The sequence below is a fragment of the Mus caroli genome, unplaced genomic scaffold, assembly GCF_978045245.1.
Source record: "Mus caroli unplaced genomic scaffold, Mus_caroli_1 scaffold_5, whole genome shotgun sequence".
Lineage (NCBI taxonomy): Eukaryota > Metazoa > Chordata > Mammalia > Rodentia > Muridae > Mus > Mus caroli.
In genome coordinates, this window is record NW_028227260.1 from 95,326,378 (window position 1) to 95,344,460 (window position 18,083).

Genomic DNA, 18,083 nt, shown 5'->3' on the forward strand with positions numbered 1-18,083 from the left:
GGCAAAAAGGACAGTTCCATTTTTCTCAACTGGTTTGTAAGCTGAAATAGCTAAGCTGGGTTTGGGGCAGGGGCATTGGGAAGGAGAGACTCAGGTAGGTGTTACGTCAGTCCCACCTAACTCTATTAAAAATCACTGGCTATGCTGATGGGATGCTAGAGGAAAACTTATTAGGCATCCCTGAGTCCTTGCTAGAATCTAGGGACACAACATTTTAGGAAGCCATGCTTCTTTTCCAAAGTGTTGCTTTCCACTGGGTCTCCCATTCTCTCCCCAACTGGGCAGCTGGCTTCCAATCTGAGACGTTTGTATCTGATCTCCTTTCTGAGGCAATGTTTACCAGATAGAGGGTGCCACTGGCTGCCAACAGGACCTCTCACTGCTGTCCTTTCTCAGCCTTAAGAAGTAGGTATACTGTCAAGTACCAGAACCCATTTTCCACCTCATTCTCAGGCTCTAATTGAGCAAGTCAAAGTCTGGACTTTGACTTTCATCTCAGATTCAGAGCTGGGGAGCCAGTCAGAGATGGAGAAGTTTCTCCACTTCAGGCAAACCTCCCTCCCCCCATCATAGTGCTGCCTGTTCCCTCCAGGTGTACAGTAAGTGTAAAGATCACCAATCCCAGCAGAGATCAAGCTGGCAGCTGAGTTCAGTGCTAGAAGGATGATTCTCTATGTGGAACTACCCCATGGTGAAGACAATTGAAAGAGCTGTTAAAGAAAGCAAGGATGAAATGAGTCAAGAAAGACCTATGCCATTTAACATATATTTATTAAAATCTACTAGATGCAAGGCACTGTGCTAGATTTGGTAGGGGATTAGACATAAAGGGCCACCCCTGTCTTCTAAGAGCTCACAATCTAATAGGTTGGGGAAGGCTGAAAAAAGGGGAGGAGAAGCCAAGTCCACAAACAACTCTAGTGCAAGGCTGATTATAGTGAGTGCCATAAAACAGACAAGAGAATCAGACTAGGGAAGAACAAGAATGCCTCTAAAACTGAATACAAACTGGGCAGGACACAACTACTATTCTCAGAGATACGCAAGTAGCACTGAGGATCATGTTCAAATATACCATTTCTATTTTTGAAAGTAAGCACTCAAACCAACGTAATGTGAACTACAGAATGTAAGTACACTAGGAATAGAGGTGTCACCAATCCCCTAATCTAGCGGGTTTGCTGAAAATAGTCAAACACTTCCAAAATAGAATAAAATGGGCTCTAATGAGCTCATGTTATGAGTCAAATGCTGCTCAGAAAAGGAACTGCACTCATACAGAAGATCATGGGTTAAACCCAGAAATTAAAAGGCATAGATTTACACCCATCTTAGTGAACAGAGTACAGTACCACATTTAAATAGGTGTTCATGTCAATCAACTGGATTTAGGCCAGGAATTCTGGATGGGTAGAACGTGAGAAAAGCCAGCAATGAGAACCTTCTCAGGAAGCAGCCCAACTGTCCAATGCAATTGGCTCTTGACAAATTTTCAAAAAAAGCACAAGGCCCATTCAAGTTGGCTAAAGGCATTGCAGGGGAGGGGAGGTGTCTATGCTGGGGACACACATAGACTGATGAAGACAGCTGCCAGCGATCCAAGAACATACAGCCAGGCCTGCTATGGTAGGACCCAAGCAGCTCTGGGCAGGCCAGCAAGATCTCTTTGGTTCTACTTCTAGGGGCAACTCCTTGAAATACCTTGTGCGTCCCTCCATGCCTCCAAAACCAACTAGATACATCAGTTTCCTCTTTTGCTTTTCATAGCCCTAAAAGGCCAAGTCCATCTTCCTCAATCAGGTCTGACTGCTTGTTGCTGCCTTTGGGTCAGGTGTCTGGGGTTGGCTTAATTAATGTGGTCCAGAAGTGAGGTGGCAAGTCATGTGGCATACAACAGGGCCACAGCCTAGGACTGCAGGCAGGGCAGGTGTCATGCCACTTCAAGCACAAAATCAAGCACACAGAATGCAATATCATGGGAGAAAAATGCCCACCCATCTTTCTGGTGATCTGGTGGGGATTATTCTGTAAATCCAAGAGTGGATATGATACAACCAATTGATATAGTTAATCATAATAAGCAGCAAATTGGTAAACATTTGCTTTTTAAAAACTTCAGCAAGTATTAAAAAACTCTAATAAAAGCCACAGAGTATTTCTTTCTTAATATGGTAAAGGGATAGATCTCTATAGAGAGCCAGAATATTAGGTAATCCAGCTGCTCTCCATCCCTTGCAAGAATACATGTGGTTAGAAAGAAAAGTGCAATGAGGTAGATACACGAATGCATAGACAAGCACACACTGCAAGAAGCTTGCTCACGTTTGCATTGGACATAGAAGTACACCTAGAGGATCCAAGGAAATCCACCCCCACATTACCCAAGGCAAAGGATGCAACTATGGGCCACATGTTAAAGCCACAACACTGACTGCATTTGGAGAGAGTGGGGATTTCACTGCCAACACCACTTAAAAGCTGATCTGACAACAGTCATGGAAAAGACACCGATTTTTAGTGTTAACTCTGAAAAAGGATTTGTTAAAGAGAAAAAAATTACAGAACCCAAACTAGAAAAGAGTAAAAGAGGGTAGGAAGGGATGGGAAGAGATGCCACGCCCTATCTGTGGCATCTCACACTGCTACCTTCCAAGTTAGTGTTATTCTAGACTTCAATAATACCTTTTGTCAACCTTGACAATTGATGAGTGCCTGAGCAAGAAATGGCATTCTTTCAAGGTAAAGGCGCCATATTTGCTGCCTTGTTGATGTTAACATTCCTTACCCAATAATAGCTGTACAAAGCATGTCCTAACAGCTCACAATGAGAAAAGTAATTAGAGAAAGAAGTGGGTTCAGACTGGTTTACAAGAAACCACCAGAACTGAGCCCACAGAGCAACAGAAGTTGCTATGTAGCAACTGTTGTTGGCTTCTCTCCAGCATAGAGAAGGTCTACAGGGCCACTGTGGTGGCCTGGGGCTTTCGAGAGGCCCTTCTAACCAAGATCAGAGGTCACTGTCAGTTAGATCTTGCTTCCCAGGATGGGGCTGAAAGCCCTTTCAGGCTATGCCCCATAGAGAGCCCAACCTCCCTAACTAGGGGACAATAATGGCACATTTTCTGGCCCTACAACATCTGTCAGGGCACAACTGGAAACTCAGGCCACAGCCCTGATGTGGCCACCTTCTTCACCTGCTGTTTCTTCTCCCGAGGGGGCAATGGCCCAACTGCAGTGTGATCAGTTTCAATTTCTGTGCCACATGAATGTCAGGTGGCTTCCTGTCCTCTGATCTTGTTTTATTGCCCTCTTGGGCATGGCTACTCCAAGTCATAGACCAGACCTGGTGCAACCAGCTTTTGTGGCATGGTGTGCAGGCTACTGGAAGAACATAGCTCCATTTTTCTCCAGGCCTATATGTCACCCCTCTTAGATGTGACGGTAGGAAGTGATGCCAGAACACATGGGCAAATTTCTCAATCTAGTTGCCCAAAGCAGAAACCACAAAGTTCTCTCATTCCAGAGTCACTTGTTGGGAGGAGAATGAAGGTTACATAACATTACCAGTCAGGTCAAACTTCTGTGTCTGAGATGTTTCTTAGGTGGAGCTGCTGCTCGGCCAGTGAATCCAAAATAGTCAAGGCTCCCGACAGCTTGAAGGATGGCTAGCTGTTGCCACACTGGGACCATTCTGTTGGTATAGGTGAAGCTGAGCCCTGTTGCTAGTGGCTGGGGCTATAATGATGAGCAGTCACAGAGTGCTCTGAGCAATGTGTGACAGACATGTCTCTAGTGTGCCTCAGTAGCCAGGTTGTATAGTCAAGTGCTGCCCACAGAGAGTCTGCATCTCGGATGTGGCTCGGGCCTGCTTCTCGGGCCCACTCTCATCCAATCCGCCCACCTTGTATGGTCACTTTTTTGGTGGGCAGTCGATTTAACTTTTCTTCTGTAAATAAATTCTCAAAGAAAACATCATCATATGTAAGTATGGAAGCAATTAAAGTCACAGGTTAACACAAAAAAAGAATTCAAGGATATGTAAAAGAATTTAAAACTTACACAACAAAAATGTAATAAAGTACAAAAAAACCCAAAGCAATAAAAATTAGAAAATAACATCACAATTGATATAGAAAGAACTACTATATAAAGTCAATATATCCAAGGCAAATTGATAACTAGTCAAAGGAGATGAACAAATAATTTGCATGCAAGAAAACAGAAATACTATTGTAGTCGTTGCATGAAAGATGAGACTAGCAGTCAGGAGGCTTGAGGGGTCCATCCCTGTTTCTGGTGCTAATGAGCTATGGGATGCCGATAAGTGACTTTCACTGAGTACATACACTTCCTTGCCAGGTAGCATCCTTACATGCAAGGCGCACTCCTTAGGGGACTCTCTCCCCACGCCAAAGCTGCCAATGGAGCGAGTGTTGTAAGGAGCTTCCAAGGAGGAGGTGTCATTTCACCTTTATGTCCTGAAGATGTCCCTTTCATCTGGGGGTGCTCTCTCACTTTCTTTTGAATAAAATGATACTGTGTGAGGACAAACCCCAACTGATGTTTGTTTGGGGTGTTCATAGGGGTCACTGGACTGAACTGGCTTAGCAAAATGAAAGGAAAAAAGTTTATCTCTAGCCCAGTAAGTTTTACTAGGAGTATGACCCAGGAGTGATGTTTGAAAAATCACCACTTTAAGTGATGATGTTGTAGGTACAGTGCTAATTTTAAGACACACAAGGAATTAGTACTAATATGTTGTTATGGCTTGGGAGGAGACTTCTGGTGAGAGCCTCACACAGGGATTGTCACAGTGCTACCATAGCTCAGATCACTCAAACAGGCTCCCATGTTAGTAAGGTCCAAAATGCACATGGAGTATTTGGAAACAAAGGGAGTATGATGAAAATGGAGTATTCTCTAAATTAATATATTATTTCATATAATGTGATTTACAATGCATATGCATTACTAAATTAATAAATTAAATATTATGGCATTTGAGCATTCTATTTACATCCCTAAAATTAAATTCAAGTAGGCCAACACCTTGGGGCAATTTTCCTTTCATATTGATGCCATTGAACAATACTACATTTCCCTCAGGGATAGAGCTTGGAAAGGACCTCCCAGCTCTGTACTAGACCCCCCCATTTGCAGATTTTTCTTCTCATTCTAGATGTGAAGATTGAAAAACCTTGATAGTACTTCCTGCCTGGAAAAATAGCCAATCTATGTTCAAGTGGTAAAAGTTACTCTCAATAGATGTACTGGGAAACATTGATATCTATAAATTGCTGGTGGCAGTATAAATCATTTCAACCTCTCACAAAATAAAGTAGATAAGCGCTACAGAACTGTTCATCTCCTTTGACTGAGCCATAGCGTCTGCAGACACCTGCTATGGGTCCCAGGGCAGTGTTTACTCGCGATGGGAGGGCTGGTGTTTCTGCAGTGCTGAGCGCCTCTTGAACACGCGGCCACACTCACTGCATTCACAGCGCTTGACCCCACTGTGGATCCGACGGTGGCGGCTCAGGCCTGAACTCCTCCTAAAGGCCTTGCCACACTTGTCGCACTCATAGGGTTTCAGTCCGCTGTGGATGCGCCTGTGCTTGATGAGGTCAGAAGGCCCTCGGAAGGCCTTGCCGCAGTCGCCGCATGCATAAGGCCGCTCACCACTATGGATACGTGTGTGCTCCAGCAGGCTGGAGCTCTGGCGGAAGGCCTTGCCGCACTGGTTGCACTCATAGGGCTTCTCACCAGTGTGGATCCTCCGGTGCTTGGTGAGCTCTGAGCTCCTCCGGAACAGCTTGCCGCAGTGTGGACACCCGTAGGGTTTGGCGCCGCTGTGGATGCGCTGGTGCTCTGCCAGGCCGTTGACACCACGGAAGGACTTGCCGCAGTCATCGCAGTCGAAGGGCAGGTGGCCTGTGTGCATCCGCTGGTGCTTGAGAAGTTCCTGGCGGTCCAGGAAATCCCTGCTGCACGCCTTGCAGGCAAAGGGCTTTTCCGAAGTGTGAAGCTTCTGATGTCGAAAGAGGTGGGTGTTGGCTTTGAAGGACTGCCCACACTCCTCACAATCAAAGGGCTTCTCTCTGCTGTGCACCCTCAGGTGCTGACTAAGGCCTGCGTTCTTCTTAAACCTTTTCCCGCACTCCTCACACTCAAAGGGCTTTGCCTCCCTCTCCATTTGCTCCCTCTTTTCCAAGGCATCTTCCAGAGCCCAACTGGGGCCAGGCCGGGGCTGAGCGGCCACAGCTGCGTGGCTCTTCCTGTGCTCATTAAATTCTGACACCCCCCTGAAGACCTTCCTGCAATCGCCACACTCCCAGCCCTTCTCCTCACTGTGAACCCTCTGGTGCTGAACAAGGAGCACTTTAAGGCGGAAGGTGTCCCCACACTCTTTACATGCAAAATGGTGTTCTATGGGCAGATTTTGTGGGCTCCCTCCCCTTCCCCCAGAGTCCCCATTCTGTTTGACCTCAGCGCTGGGGTCATTGGCCCTCGGGGAACTCGTGGACGCCATCTCTTGCAGCTGGGCTTCTTCACCCATCTTCTGGTGGGAAGTCGCAGAGGTGCTTTCTACAAAGATAAAGCATAAATGAGACACAACAGTCTATCCCCTCTCCCCCAACTGCTGAGCACCAGGAAGGGCCTTGAAGCCATCAGAGGCAAGCACCGGAGGGAACGGTGGGAGAGGACTGAGTCTAATTTCAAACCTAAGAGCTCAGCCAAATCAGAGTCCCTCTCCCAAATTTCCTCTCGTTTCCCTTTATGCTCACCAGGGTGCTTAGTGTGATCTGTGTTGAGGGTTGGATCAGATACCAACAGAACTTGTCCTTGTGACAGGTGAGATACCAAAGCAGGACTCACAACAGGAACCCCTGTTAATGGAAGAAGAAGGCAGCCTCTGATGATGTCACTATGGAAGAGCTGTCTATTACTGTATTATATAAGTCATATATGCCATACAAATGCACTTCTCAAGGGCAAGCTCCTTCTGGGGACTGTAGGAAGGCAGGCTCTGGGCCCTCTTAGCACAGGCTCCAGAAACACAAGATTGTCTTGGCCAGATGAACTTACCCCATTGTCCACTCCTGTCCACTGAACACTATGTTCTTCCCAGACCTCTACAACTCTCAATCCAAACTCTCACAGTTGCTTCTTCTAAAAATTCCCTACCCCATGCAAACATCTGATAAAAACTCTCAACAATGAGCCCCAATCAACTGGCCATGATTGTTATAATATAAATTCCTCTCTCTCTCTCTCTCTCTCTCTCTCTCTCTCTATATATATATATATATATATATATATATATATATATATATATATAATTGGTATAATATGTTATCTCAGGTTGAAATCAAATGTAGCATCTATTCTGATCAATTTAATATATGGTATACTCTTTATCTAAATACAGTATATTAAATTTTAACAGTACTCTAAATTATCATAACAAGATTACTCTAGTTTCTATTTTTACAGTTATTTATTATGTATGTGACTAGGTAAGCATGTTCATGTCATGGTGTACTTGTAGAAGTCAGAGGACAACTTGCAGAAATTGATTGTCTCCTCTTACCTTATGGGTTCTAGGGACTAAACTTAGGTCAGCAGGTTCTATGGCAAGCATCTTTATGTGCTCAGCCATTTAATTGACTACTGTTCTAATTTCTTTCAAATGAAGGACTGGAATGGAGACCTTTCCATGCCACAAGGAGTTGGGGGAGCTGCTAATGAGTGTTTTCAAAGTGAGGTTATAAGGGGTAGCCCATGTATTTGCAACTCCACTTTCAGTAGGTGGTGAGTGTGAGAAGTTCTGGAGTCATCCTTACCAATGGAGGTCACAGCCCTGGAATATGCCAGTGCCTGCTGCTCCGGGTTCAAGTTGAGACTCAGCCACTCCTGTTCTGTGAGGTGCCACGGTACAATATCAAATGACACCAAATCCTGAAAGAAATCACATTGATAGTCAGTCTTTTTACCTAATCTGTAATGAGGTAGGATGGCATCAGTGATGCCAGGGGCAAGAGATTAGGGCCTGAAGTATTCACATCTGTGCATGTTGCTAATGTGGAGATCTAGCCACAATCTCAAGGAGTCCTAGAAAGAAAACATGACCACAAAAAAGGAGACCTGGGTTGCCTGGCCCTGGGACTCCCAATGTCTTCCCAAAGGACACAGACTCAGCTCTCTTATGTATACAATGGGCATCAAAAGCACACTGGGGATTCATTCCTTGGCAGCCTGTGGGAGAGAAGCAGAGGACAGGAAGGAAGGCAGTGGCCAGGGTTCATACCCTGCAGCATGTCATGCTGGGAAAGAGGCAGAGGCTGAGGCCAAAATCAGGGAGCAGTGACAAAATCTCAAGCAAGGCAAGAGGGAAGCACAGCTCACCTGGGCCTCCGGCATCTCAAGAGGGACTGCCAGGACCTGGTTTCCTGGGGCTCCGTCTTGGGGAAGGGCAAGACCTTGGGGAGCAGGCGGAGCTAAGGAAAGTGAAAAAAGCTGTGAGTGACAACAGCCCTGTTTCTTGGTCCCCTGGGATGACATTAGTGATTTCCCTAGCTTTAAATCTTACAGAGTCTTCTCTCTCAGGCTGGCTGAATGACAAGGGAGAGCATGAGTATGCCTGAGGAAACATATTTGAAACAGTAGGAAAGTAGGCTGGAAAAGAATTAATATAGGTAAACCAAAGGGAGGTAGATTAGACAAACAAATGCTAGTCCAGGCTGAGTTGAAGACAGTTACAGAGGGCTGCGGAGAGGAAGACTAGCGACAAGAGATTGCTTGACTATAGAGTTCCTTTAAAGTAAGCCTGAGTGAGGTCAAAATTCGTACTATTGAGGGAGGAAGCACACTAAAGAGAGTATCCGAGGAAATAACTCAGATAAGGTATCTTTTTTTATGCACATCTAAAACTGATGGGGCGACTGAAAGGAGAAGAGGTGACAAAGAGCAGGAACCTGGACTTCTTCACCAGCGGTAGAGCCTTTAAAAGCATACCCTAATATCACAAGTCATTGGGTGAAAACCATGAAGAACCCTCTTGTAAAATGGTAAATTGGAAAACCAGCTGGAGAAAAATACTTCTAAGGAAAGCTCTTCAAACACTATATTGATAAAGAAAAGATCTCAAAAAAAAAGAAAAGATCTCAAGTGAGTGTGTACGCGTTACCTTGTCCTCCATATTGCAAAGACTGTGAGCTATTGTAAGATCTTACCACAGAAGTCTATGCATTATAGGCCTCCAACTTCAGTGAGTTCAAAGAAACAGACACATAGTTCATGTTCTGATGTCAACTCAATTTAACTCATAATTAACTGATAAGGAAACATTTTAGTACTAGCTCAAGGACTACAAAAACTCAGGCACTCTAGAAAGACTTAAATATGGTATCTTAGAAGGGATGAATGGAAATTCCCATGTACAGCCATGAAGGCGTAACAAGGAACAGATTTAACATTCACAAACAAGCCTGTGTTCAATGGTAGTTTTTAATACTAGGACAGTAGGAAGCGCAGGATCCAGATCCCCAGATAAATAAATGAGGTGAGTTCTGTTATCTATTCAGTGTTCTACCTTGAGCTAATGTCCTCCAGATTGAGTGTGTAGGAGGGGTAAAAGCAAACAGAGCTTAGCAACCTCATCAGGAGCTTCAGAGGCTAGCATTCCGGGTGGGGTAGGCCAGATGGGGTTGCAGAGCAGAGTTCAGAAAGCACAGTGCCAGGTAGGAAAAATCATAAGGCTTCCCTGGGATCTTTCTGACTGCAAGTATAGAATGAAACTCCCAAGGACTGTAAGCCAAAGAGTTCCTAGGACACACAGAGGTAAGGGATGGATGTTCACGGTCTAATCAACTCATATAGAATCCTAATGCTCCTCCAGAGCATTCAGAAACCAACACAGAAGGAACATGGTTCAATGGTCTACTCTTAAAGCCCATACTACAAAAGATCTGCCCTATAAACATTTAATCATAGGGCCCAAGGGCATTAAACTGACTTACACATAACTCCTCAGAACCCTCAAAGGCTAGACACTCAAGGATGAGATCTACTTTCCAATAAAGAATTAGTGAACTACCAAGGAAGACAAAAATGTGACCTATAGCAAAGAGAATAAGCAGCCAACAGGAGCATCCAGAAATGAGTAATATAACTTATAGATAAGAGAAGAAGATACCTATGCTTCATGACTGACGGAGAAATGGGAATACAAGGTAAACAGAGATATTAAAAGAACCAAATGGAATTTTCGTAGATTAAATATAAGTAAAGATGAAAACTTCAGTGGCTGTGATTAGATACTATAAGACATAGTGGAAAACATGAAGATATAGTAATAGAAACTATCGAAAATGAAGCCAGAGAGACAGCTAACATCATTAAACTTCTGAAAATGATAAGAGGAATATCTTAAAAGTAGCTGGAGGGAAGAAATGTTGTGAAAGAAAGAAAACAATTAAGTATTATAATAAAAGACTGTCAACCAAGAATTTTATAGTCAGAAAAAAACTATCAAAAATGGAGAATAAATATTCAAAAACAAAGGATAGATGAATATTTTAGACAAAAGCTGATATTTAGACAACTTGCCCTTAGCAGTTCTGTACCCATAAAATATACCAGAGTTTATGTTCAGGTGGAAGGAAATTAAATCACACTTAGAGCTACACAGAGGCATAAAATACATGAGATTTTCAACTTCTGCATTTCAAAATTTTTAAAATTTAGGTGAGCATTTCAAGAATAAGCAGTAGCTAAACATATGAGTATGTGTTTTTATCAAGCTACCGAAGACTATGCTGGATGCTAATACTCCAAAAGAAGAAAAGGGGAAAAGATATGGGACAAACAGAAGTAAGTGGCAGGATGACAAACTTGGACTCTATTATGCAAATACTTAAGTTAAATATAATGGACCAAGCACTTTCAATCAGAAGGTAGAGACTATTAGATTGTATTAAAACAGAAGACTATGTACTGTCTAAAAACAATGCCAAGGATACAGACATTTTAAAAGTAAAAACACAATATACTGAAAAAAAATATGTGCAGGGTGAATGACCGACCAAGGTGGGTCACAGTTCTAAAGTTTCTGATGCAAGGTTGTAGAACTCAATGCATTGCCAGTCTAACTAAGATAACATCTCAGCAGATTACAAAACTGTGAATTCCTTACAGAAGAAACAGGCAGGGATGACATTTGGTTGAAAACTCAAAGAGGGGAATAAGAGAGGAGAAAAAATAATACACATATTCATAGAAATAAGGAAAATACTGAGAGTGACCAGTAGCTGGAATAAGCTCACTGATTCAATGCTTGTATACAGGGAGACACAAGGAGAGAGACAAGATCTGGAAAGATCTATTTTTTTAAATTGGTTTTTAGACACAAAGGTGAATTTCACTAGTTAAAAAAAATACCAATTTTAGATAACTTTGGTAGGCAAACCTGGGATAAGACAGATGCTTAGCATGCAAGAGAATGGGGCTGAGACCAAGGAAATGGCAAGAGAATGGCTCTTGAGGTCAGCTAAAATGATCAGTATTTCTTGTCATACCCATATGGGGAAACCCATCAACGAGAAAGGACCAATGGGAATCTATAGGCAGTATGTGAAGAGGGGTGACCAGATAGTCTAAGTACAGATTTCTTGAAGGTGTATGGACAGAAGGTCTAACTAATGTGATCCTAAAGTCCTGGAAAGTCCTCCTACCCATTTTTTTTTCTGATTGTTTAGCAAAAAGGATTCTCCAAATGTGTGAAGTCATCCTCAGTTATTCAGTGGACAAAGCAGAGTTCCTCTGGCTTAATGCTTTCTGCTAGGCATTCAATGTTTAGTTTCATTTTGGCTTCCTATACAAACACAATGAACTGGTCATAAACTTATTACATGATTTTGTTTTTAAAACAATACACTTCCAATTGACACTGATGTTACCAAATGAAATAAATGGAAGAGGGACATCATACCACATATGCACTTCTGGAAAAAGATGGTCTATTATAAACCTTTTCTTGCCTAGCACACAATTGCCTAGCCTACTTACACCAATCACCCCATTCAGACACTGACCTTCATGTAGATATAAGATGCCAAGGCTATGGCCCTCAAAGCCTGTGGACCTGCGGAGAACACCATTTCTTATCACAAGAGGTTTCTTCTAAGAATTCAGGTCTTAACTCAAATGTCACTTCCTTAGAACCTCTTTATTCTCTAGCCCTGGCAGTTTATTCCAAACATGTTCACAACGAAAAATTCTCTTTTGAAGCTGCTTTTCTCAGAAAAAAAAAATCTGATCCAACAGGACAGGACCTTCTCTCCATTGGTTACTCCTAGATTCATGGTGTATGTAGCAGATACTGGTACCATGTAGGACATGATAATAGCGTGGAACAATCGATGTAAGCCAGCAGTATGCTGAATGGAGCAAGCTTCCTTTTATGGAGCATATGGGATGAATGCTTGGAGCTGCTTGTCACATAATGTCACTATCACAACTAGAACTGGTTGTTGTCACAACAGTTTCTAGAAAATAATGTACAACCCCAAGTATCCAAGCTAGAACCAGAAAATAGTGATCACGGTGAAGGCTTCATGGAGTAGATATATGTTTGGAAGCTACATTTAAATCATACCATCAACATGCCATTTCCCAGTGTCACAACTACACAAATACATATATATTTTCCTCTCTCTTATATACACACACACACAAGCAGAGGTCTTCCAAATCATCTACCTTTAATGGAACAAATACCACTGAAGTGTTTTTTTCTTAATTGACATGATTAACTGTTAAAAGCCCTGGAACTACAACCCCCAAATAATTGATAATTAGCCTTCCCATTGAGCACTAGGAGTAGCCTTTCCTATACTAGTTCACCCCAGGGATTTGGCTTGAGAGCACTTTAGCTCCTGCTGGCTATGATGGCCACCCACAGTAACAGAGCCCTTGAATACACAGATAATTTAGAAGGTACTCATGGAAACAAGAGGGAAAAAAGTAGGCCCCGCTTTCACAAAGGAAACTAAGCTCTGCCCAATTAGCTAAGTGTAGGAAAATCATTTAAAAATATTACTACACATGAATCCCTATTGTGGTTAAAAATAAAACTACCATCGATCCTGAAGACAATTGGATAACTTAACCTCTGTGTTGCACAACTATTCTACTTTAATATGGTGGAATTAATCTAGAAAAGAAGTGGCAATACTGCCAATTGCAGGTGAAGTGGATCTTTGGAGATGAAAATCAAAGCAATTCCATACAGAACATGAAAGTCATTGCAGTGCACCCAAAGGACACAGACTGTAATATAACCTTGAACATAAGTAAGTCCACTTTCATTCAGAACAGAAAAGTGTAGCCCGAATCCTAAAGATTTTCCCACAGTATATTAATACCTCTAACTGGGAGAGAAAGCTAAGAGAACCACTGCAGGGAAACAAACCTTCAACTTTTAAGGCAAACAACAGTCTTTCTTTACTAAGGAAACAAAGGCCCTGACTATCCATGCCCAGAGCACAAAGGCTTCGCCAAGGTTAACTGCGAAATTCATATTGGGCCTTGCCAAGTTTGTGTATGCTGCAGCTGTTTAATAAACATCTGCTGTGAGAATACATGTGCAGCAGTCGTGTCAATTGCAGGGCTGGGCAAGTGTAGATTTTACAACACCAGAGCTCATTTGGTGAGCAAATCTTCCTGCTTCAGAACAATATGTAATTTTAAAACATGAATTAACCTATAGTCACTGATACTTCCACATATATGTTTTCTGCAGGACCAGCCATAGAATCATCTTGAGTATCCATCAACATATAAATAAATAAAACATGGTATCCAGCCACAATAGAATTTTATCCAGTTACAACATAAGTTTTAACTGAGCAACTTTTGAATTTACTGTATGGAATTATAAACACTAAGAAACCCAATATAACCATTTTATTTTTTACCTGAAAGAACAGAAATTGAGGGTTGAATTTAGCAGACATAAAACAACCTATATCATTAAAACTGGGAAATAATTTGGCATTTTTGTACTCTCTAGACAGGCATTATCTTTCTGCAGCAGCAGGGGAAGAAGAGGCAGGAATACCACTCAAATAAGACTCATCTGGAAGTTTCCAGAAGCTTTCAAGGGTGCCTCAAACACCTAGAATGCCTCAAGTATTGAAATGAGAACCTGCAGTAGGAATACCTTCAGAACATGTGTTTTTTAGGTTTTATCATCAACTTGACACGAACCTAGAAGAGGACCCTTAACTGAAAAGTGGTCTCAATCAAAATGTCCCATGGCTATGTTTAGAAGACATTTTCTCAGTTGATGGTTGATGTTGGAGGAGACCATCCTTAGGCAGGAGGGCTAAAGTTAGCTAAGCAGTGAACCAGAGAGCAGGTCTGTAAGTAGTGCTCCTCCATGGGTCTTGCCCCGGCTTCCCTCAATGATGGATTATGACCGTGAAGTGTAAGTGCATAAACTCTTTTTTCCCTTCGTTGCTTTTGCTCAGGGTGTTTTATCATACCAACAGAAAATCAAACTACAACATATCATAAAGCTTGTGCTGTTCAGTTCCCTTTAGGGACAGATTAAATGTGCTTTAAGCTTATGCACACTCAAAAGAGAGCTGGTCCCAACGGGGGCTTTTAGCCCCATTTCCCTGGTACTATATGTGTCTAAAATTGTCAGAATTGTTTCTGGGCAGGTAGTTCAGCAGCACTAGCATATATAAGCTTCCAGAACTCCAATACGTCTTCACTATCTTGTATCCCCACCCATGGGCCTTCCAGCAGCACAGCAGCTTTACCACCTTCAGACAGGCTATAAACACCCAGACTTACCTAAAAATGGCACACAGGGATGACTCATCTCGTTTAGAGCAGTTCCAAGAGATTAGTCCTGTAGGGAAGGTCTCACCTGTTGGATTGAAATAAGTTGGGTGAACAGAAGCAGCTCATAGGTGTACCTTCCAGGAACCTGTACTTTTCATACTGAGTGTTCACGGGCAAGACAAGCTGTGTAATTGAAATGGTACTGCCAAGGTCTGAATATGCCTCAGTGAGTCCAGAGTGCAAGTACTGAGTGGACCCAGGGGCTACAGGTGCTCCTGGCCTTTATGTTCCCAAAGGAACATGGCAGGCCAGAAAGTGGGCAAGAGGCCCATGGCCCCATCTTGTGCTGTGAAATCTGGCTGCTACTCAAAAGTGCAGAATCCTAAAAGGCCAAAAGGGAGGACTGTCTTACCAGGAAAATCTGTTTCTCTTAGAATATTTGTGTCAGTGTGTATCTTTTTCTGTATGTGTGGGTGGGTAGGCATCTGCTTTCTCTGTTTTGCCTAGGCACCTGTCTCTGTTGAAGTTTCCCTCTTTATTCCATTCTATAAAAAGCCAGAAAGTAGACCAGAAGGGGATTTTATATTGTTTGTTATGTTTAATTGAGGAAAGGTTTACGTTCCCATTTCTCCAATACTGTGACATCTTTCTAAAATTCAAAATAAAATTTAAGTATAGAATCATTGAGGGTACACCATCCGGATATAAAATATTCCAAACTGGGAGTGTGGTGAGATGCTATGCAGCTGCACTGGGCCATCTAAGGGACCCAGATAGTTTTACAAGGGCTGGATCACTGTTAGAAACCAGGCTAATGATTCAGTGAAAATTCTAGTGGGAGAGCCACAGGTCTGGGTGGCTGTTACAGAAATACTATTTTTCAACATGCAGACATAGATTGGACCTGTTTAGAATTTGGATACGCCCCCACATCTCATATCAGACAGCTTTCCTACCCAGGAACTTCCTTCTCAGGCTATGCTGGTGGTTAGATTTCTGACAAGAGAACTCACACTATTTAGCTGATTTTTCCAAGGGGTCTATCATTAACAGGAGGCTAGAAATCACTGCTCTATGGGATTCTAAATACAGATTCAAGGCCACTTTGGGGCAAAGGAGCAGATTGTCAGACACTGAATGTTGTTTCTATAATAATGTCCAATGGGAGAGGGGGTAAGGTAAGGTAAGTCCTACCAGGAGAGGTCCTATTCCACCAGCCCCATCTGAAATTTTCTCCTAAAGGAAAATGTAGAGACTGAGATTTAAGAAGAAATGTTCCATGGACCAAGGAGACTGGAGAGGATTGCCTGCCTCTGAGTCCAAATCTGGTTAGAGGGTATCAGCTGGCACAGGGTGAGCCCTCTGGGAAGAGGGCCAGAAATGGGGGTGGGGGCACTGAAAAGGACTATGGGCTTTGGGCAGCAGGCAAGTGGGAGTATGCATGTGTGTAAAAAAAGACATGTAATTAATCACCCAAATATAGACTGGAGCAACCAGCAAAGGAGTTTAGGAGAAGGGGGCAATGGAGTGGTGCCAGAAAATGTGGTTCCAAGGAGGGCCACCGTAAAAGGTCTCTTCATCTGGTGAGAATTCCCTTTTACACCCCCAAATTTCTGCCCCAGGAAACGTACCTGCTCCCTTGTACCTGCTCCCGTGCAGTCACCACTCAAATGGAAAGGTAGATTCCCCTCCCCCCCCCCCCCCCCCCCCCCCCCCCGCCCCTAAGCAGAACCTTCTTCAGGGCCCCAGAGGCCCAACCCCTCCCCCCACACTAGGGGAAAGTCCCTTCAGCCCTAAAGACAGCCCCAAGGCCTCCGAGTCGCTGGGGGCTGTGTGTGTGTGTGTGTGTGTGTGTGTATGTGTCCACCACCAGCTCCTGACCCGCTCCCAGTGCTTAGCATCCTCAAAGAGCAACACAGGCCTCAACACATCCGCGATTCCCGCCTTGGACCGCTGCCCCCAGCCCTGCACTAGAAGGCCTCTGGGCCTCGCCATGCCCACCCACCGCCAAAGACCTTTTCTTTTGACTCCTGATTTGCTCCAAGGCCCAGCAGCATCCCACTCTACGAAACGCTCCCTTCCCCTTATATTCTTCCTTGGTCCACGCATTCACACAGGCCTCCCAGCACAGCCTCCTGCCGCCCCACACGCTCTCTCGGCCACACATCCTTGCTCACGCACACAATCTCTTGATCACTCGAGCTGCACATCCCTCCCGTAGTCCGCACGCTCACCCGGCCCACGGCGCCTGACTCTGGGCCCTTGCAGAAGAAGAGCGGGCGCGTTGTAAGCAGGCCCGGCGTGGCAGGAAGCGCCACGGAGCCGCCAGTGCCTGGCGGAGCCCAGAAGCCCGGCAGCGCGTTTCCGGAGCCGGGGGCGCCGCCTGGGGTACTGAGATCGAAGCCCCGCCTCGGCCTCGGTCCCGCCCGGCCTGTCGGCTGCGATTGGTCTGAGAGGGGGGTGGGACAGAAGGGGGCATGTCTGGGGCGGGGTGAGGAGAGGAGGTGGGATAGATGAGACTAGGGGAGTAAAACTCATGAATCCTAGGTGATGAGTGTGGAACGAATGTAAAAACAAATAATGAATAAATAAATGAGTAAAATAAATTGTTAGCGGTGGAGACAATGAAGAAATTGACAAGGCCAGGGCCTTTAGAATGATGATAGGGCTGGAGGAGGGCACTCAAGAAAAGAGTGCAGGGGTCAAAGTCCTTCATAAAGTCAGACCTGAGCCAGACATCAAGAATACAACCGTGAACAAAACTAGACCCTAATGCCTATCTTAAGAGCCACGCATCAGGCACCCCAGAGCTCCTGTGAGAGTATTGTAAGCTATTAGGGACCACACAGCAATAAATAGACAGTAACCCGAATTTCAGAATAGCAGTTTATACCATGAATTCAAAAACAAGAGTCTTGGTTCAGAGGTGTTGTAAGCAGCTGCCAGTTCAACTTCACTGCTTTGCATTTGTGCATCCTTGGCAGCACAAGTAACTGCTTTCTTAAATATACTGTCTGGTTTCCCGAGGGAGGCACTAATAAACAAAGATCAATACAACACCCCCTCTCTCCCGATGAGAACTTCACTCAGTATCCATCCAGGTGACGTTTGGAATGACCAGGAGGTGTGTGTGTGTGTGTGCGCGCGCGCGCTTCTGTGACACTGCAGTAGCAGTATCTGTGGGCAAAAGCAACATCAAAGATAAACATCTATAATTTTGACATATCCAG

General features: G+C 44.0%; 1 protein-coding gene across 3 annotated transcripts; it reads right to left on the bottom strand.

The window, feature by feature from the left end:
* Nucleotides 1-752: 752 nt before the first annotated feature.
* Znf275 (zinc finger protein 275) lies at nucleotides 753-17,222 on the bottom strand. Of its 3 annotated transcripts, XM_029473415.2 has the most exons (7): nucleotides 17,088-17,222; nucleotides 14,863-14,938; nucleotides 12,093-12,142; nucleotides 8,407-8,498; nucleotides 7,845-7,959; nucleotides 6,786-6,887; nucleotides 753-6,585 (listed from the first exon to the last, which is right to left on the bottom strand). In XM_029473415.2, exons 4-7 carry the CDS (start codon nucleotides 8,419-8,421, stop codon nucleotides 5,423-5,425), a joined length of 1,395 nt encoding a protein of 464 aa, XP_029329275.1. In that variant the 5' UTR covers nucleotides 8,422-8,498; nucleotides 12,093-12,142; nucleotides 14,863-14,938; nucleotides 17,088-17,222; the 3' UTR covers nucleotides 753-5,422. The 3 variants fall into 3 exon arrangements, with proteins under 3 accessions (XP_029329275.1, XP_029329274.1, XP_085694282.1); XM_029473414.2 differs by lacking the exon at nucleotides 12,093-12,142; XM_085838156.1 differs by lacking the exons at nucleotides 8,407-8,498; nucleotides 12,093-12,142.
* Nucleotides 17,223-18,083: the final 861 nt, after the last annotated feature.

Bases quoted from the DNA above. Each gene is read 5' to 3' on its own strand.
- Znf275 (XM_029473414.2), bottom strand. From the start codon at position 14,890: ATGAGTCATCCCTGTGTGCCATTTTTAG. The intron at 7,960-8,406 runs GTGAGCTGTGCT...GATTTCTTTCAG, and splicing joins TTGAGATGCCGGAGGCCCAG to GATTTGGTGTCATTTGATAT. The intron at 6,586-6,785 runs GTGAGCATAAAG...TTATCTTTGTAG, and splicing joins AGATCACACTAAGCACCCTG to AAAGCACCTCTGCGACTTCC.